The sequence below is a fragment of the Terrapene carolina genome, unplaced genomic scaffold (genome assembly GCF_002925995.2).
Source record: "Terrapene carolina triunguis isolate 2854851 unplaced genomic scaffold, T_m_triunguis-2.0 Scaffold136, whole genome shotgun sequence".
NCBI classification, from domain to species: domain Eukaryota; kingdom Metazoa; phylum Chordata; order Testudines; family Emydidae; genus Terrapene; species Terrapene triunguis.
Genome location: NW_020664487.1, coordinates 15,304,610 through 15,307,458, shown reverse-complemented (window position 1 = coordinate 15,307,458; position 2,849 = coordinate 15,304,610). Strand labels below are relative to the sequence as shown.

Genomic DNA, 2,849 nt, shown 5'->3' with positions numbered 1-2,849 from the left:
GAACCCGGCCCTTGTTGCTGCCAACTAGATGGGCAGAAGGGTTACATAACTATATCCCATGGATTATAAGGAAAGTCTGACTGTAATGCTTTATGTTTTCCTAAGAATCAAATCACCTCACAAAATATGTTCTGTGCAAGAGATTCCTCTCAAGAAGCATGGAAAACACCAAGAAGACCTTCTGCTTGTATGCTGTTTTTTAAAAATGACAGGATGGCTGTAATTTACATCTCAAATGGAGACCTTCAGTTTGAAATGTAGTCACTTTAAAGAAATAAGTTAAAAGTATTTTCATGTCCTACTCCTGCCCCTGAATTCCACTCACAATTTTTGTGTTTTTTTTAATCAATCACATTTTCCTGTTTTAAAAAAAAAATGTCATTCTCTCCTCTGCTGTCAAGTGAAAGACTCCCAAAAAAAGGAGAAAACAACTCTCTGAAGTCCCAGCCCAGCAAATGATTTAAATAAGTCTGTAACTTTAAGCACATGAGCAGTCCCATTGACAGGGGAAATGATGAAATTGACTATACCGGTGTAGTATTTGGGGTTTTTTACAAATTAAAATAAATAAGTCCAAATCCTCTGCATACAATGAATGCAATTCTATTCTTTATGTGGGCATTATAATCAAAACTAGCACATCTCCAGTTTTGTATGTATGGGAATTTCTGGTAAGAGATTCTTCTAGTTGGGACAGAATGGTCTTTTACATTAAACTGCCTGGATTCACAGGCTGCTCTTTCACAAAGGCAGTCAGGATCAGCGCCACATACCTACACACTACTACAAGCATCTATATCATGGAATAGATTTTTTTTTTTTTGCAGGTGCTATGCTGGAATAATGTGAATAATTCTTGTAATAACCAGTTGACACAGACCTCCAAAAGCACATCAGCATTGTAAGAAATGTTGTTGTGCCATCATAACTGATTTACTCATTCAACTTCCCTCATCTGCAGGAGACATTTCCTCCTGATATTTATGACATTAGCCGCAGCCCCATGAATCCCCTTGGAGCCAGGCCTGCAGTCCACACTCAGGCAAAGCTCCCATTAGGTACGCTGGGAGCTCTGTCTGAGTGTGGAAGAGGACACTGAGTTATGTACTTGCATTTCCAGATCCCTCCTGGGTTATTTTTTCTTACCTGTCACTTGAATATGAACAGAAGTAAGAAACTGCAAAGAAAACAAAAACAAAGTGGGTATTAAAAGGCTGGATAACACCTGCATTCTATGCTGTCATTTATTTGCATTCATTGTAAGTAGCTGACTATACTTTATTCTCTATAAAATAACTGGCAAGGGAAAAGAAGCATGTCCAACTACTTAAGCCTTAGTTAGCTGACAGCTTTGGGTATATTTTCCTAGTAGTTATCCTGAAGGTAACTACAGTGCAATGTACACATCTCTCACACTTCCCTGTGGTTAATGGTTGTAACAACAAACGTTCAGGTATCTCTTTGAACCATGCGAGTGTAAGGAGGGTCTGAATGAATGCTTCCCTGTCAGCTAGCTGGGAGGGGGAGAGACTAGGAGTATGTTTATGTAACTACAGTTTGCTCCTGCTCTGTTTACATGTTCATCATTTACAGCTTGTCAAAGGATCAACTTTGGCTGGCGTTGGGTACAAATCACCTTAGTACTGAATGCCGGGTAGTGAAATACAGTTACCAATGTAGTAATTATTGCAGGAATACAGGAAAGCAGAACTGTGCTTATCCCAGTGTTTCTCAGACTTTTGTAGTGGTGGCCCCTTTCACACAGCAAGTCTCTGAGTGCAACCCCCCCTTATAAATTAAAAACACTTTTTAAAATATTTAACACTATTATAAATGCTGGAGGTGAAGCGGGGTTTGGGGTGGAGGCTGACAGCTCGCAACCCCCCCAGGTAATAATCTTGCGACCCCCTGAGGGGTCACGACCCCCAGTTTGAGAACCCCTGGCTTAACCTGTCCCAAATGGGGGGGGGCGGCACCCTCGGTTGAAAGAACCTCATGAAGCAGGGGCTCGAATGTCAGAGCCTTGTGAAAGTAAGAGGGGTGGGGACAGGAGTCCTGGTCAGGAGGCTGCACAACCCCACCCCCACCCCGGGTCCTCTCTAGACTGGCTTAACCTGTTCCTCCCCACTGCTCAAAGAACAGAGCTAAATAAACGTCATTAGGAGCCTCTTTTGTTACTTTAAATGCACAGTTAGAGCTGAAACCAGCTGTGGTAGGACTAAAAGAACAGGAGTACTTGTGGCACCTTAGAGACTAACAAATTTATTTGAGCATAAGCAGAAGTGGGTTGTAGCCCACGAAAGCTTTTGCTCAAATAAATTTGTTAGTCTCTAAGGTGCCACAAGTACTCCTGTTCTTTTTGCGGATACAGACTAACACGGCTGCTACTCTGAAACCTGTGGTAGGACTGTGTTTCTGCCCTGTCTGCTAACAGCTACAATCACTGAGAGCTGAAATCACCTGAACATAGCCACTTTATGTACTTCATACCCTCATATCTCAATGTCTGTACTTTGACCCATCAACCTTTTACCCCCAATCGGGGATATTGCAGATTATGTATTCCTCATGCCATTTTATCTTAAACCAAACTTTGCACCCTCGATAATCTGTATGTTATTCCCTGATAACCAGAAACTTCTATGCTCAAACTCTGTTCACTATTTTGTTTTAACATCATCTTAATAAAATTTTTAAATCTGTTCTTATCAGTTTAACATCTGCAAAAGAGCTGAAAATCACTGAGAGACTGATGTACAGAGGTCACAGCTGAGAGGCAGAAGGCAGAAGCGAACGAGTGACCAGCAGGATGGCGGCAGAGAGGCGTGATGACCGAACAGCAGGATGGC

The 2,849-nt window shown here is 41.9% G+C and overlaps 1 protein-coding gene across 1 annotated transcript in view; it reads right to left on the bottom strand.

Annotated features, from left to right (window-relative positions):
* THEGL (theg spermatid protein like) overlaps nucleotides 1-2,849 on the bottom strand; it is a 25,026-nt gene that overhangs the window by 21,953 nt on the left and 224 nt on the right. The window contains exon 2 of the mRNA XM_026653284.1: nucleotides 1,147-1,177. Coding sequence (XP_026509069.1) covers nucleotides 1,147-1,177 — 31 coding nt within the window. The remainder of the gene's footprint in view (nucleotides 1-1,146; nucleotides 1,178-2,849) is intronic.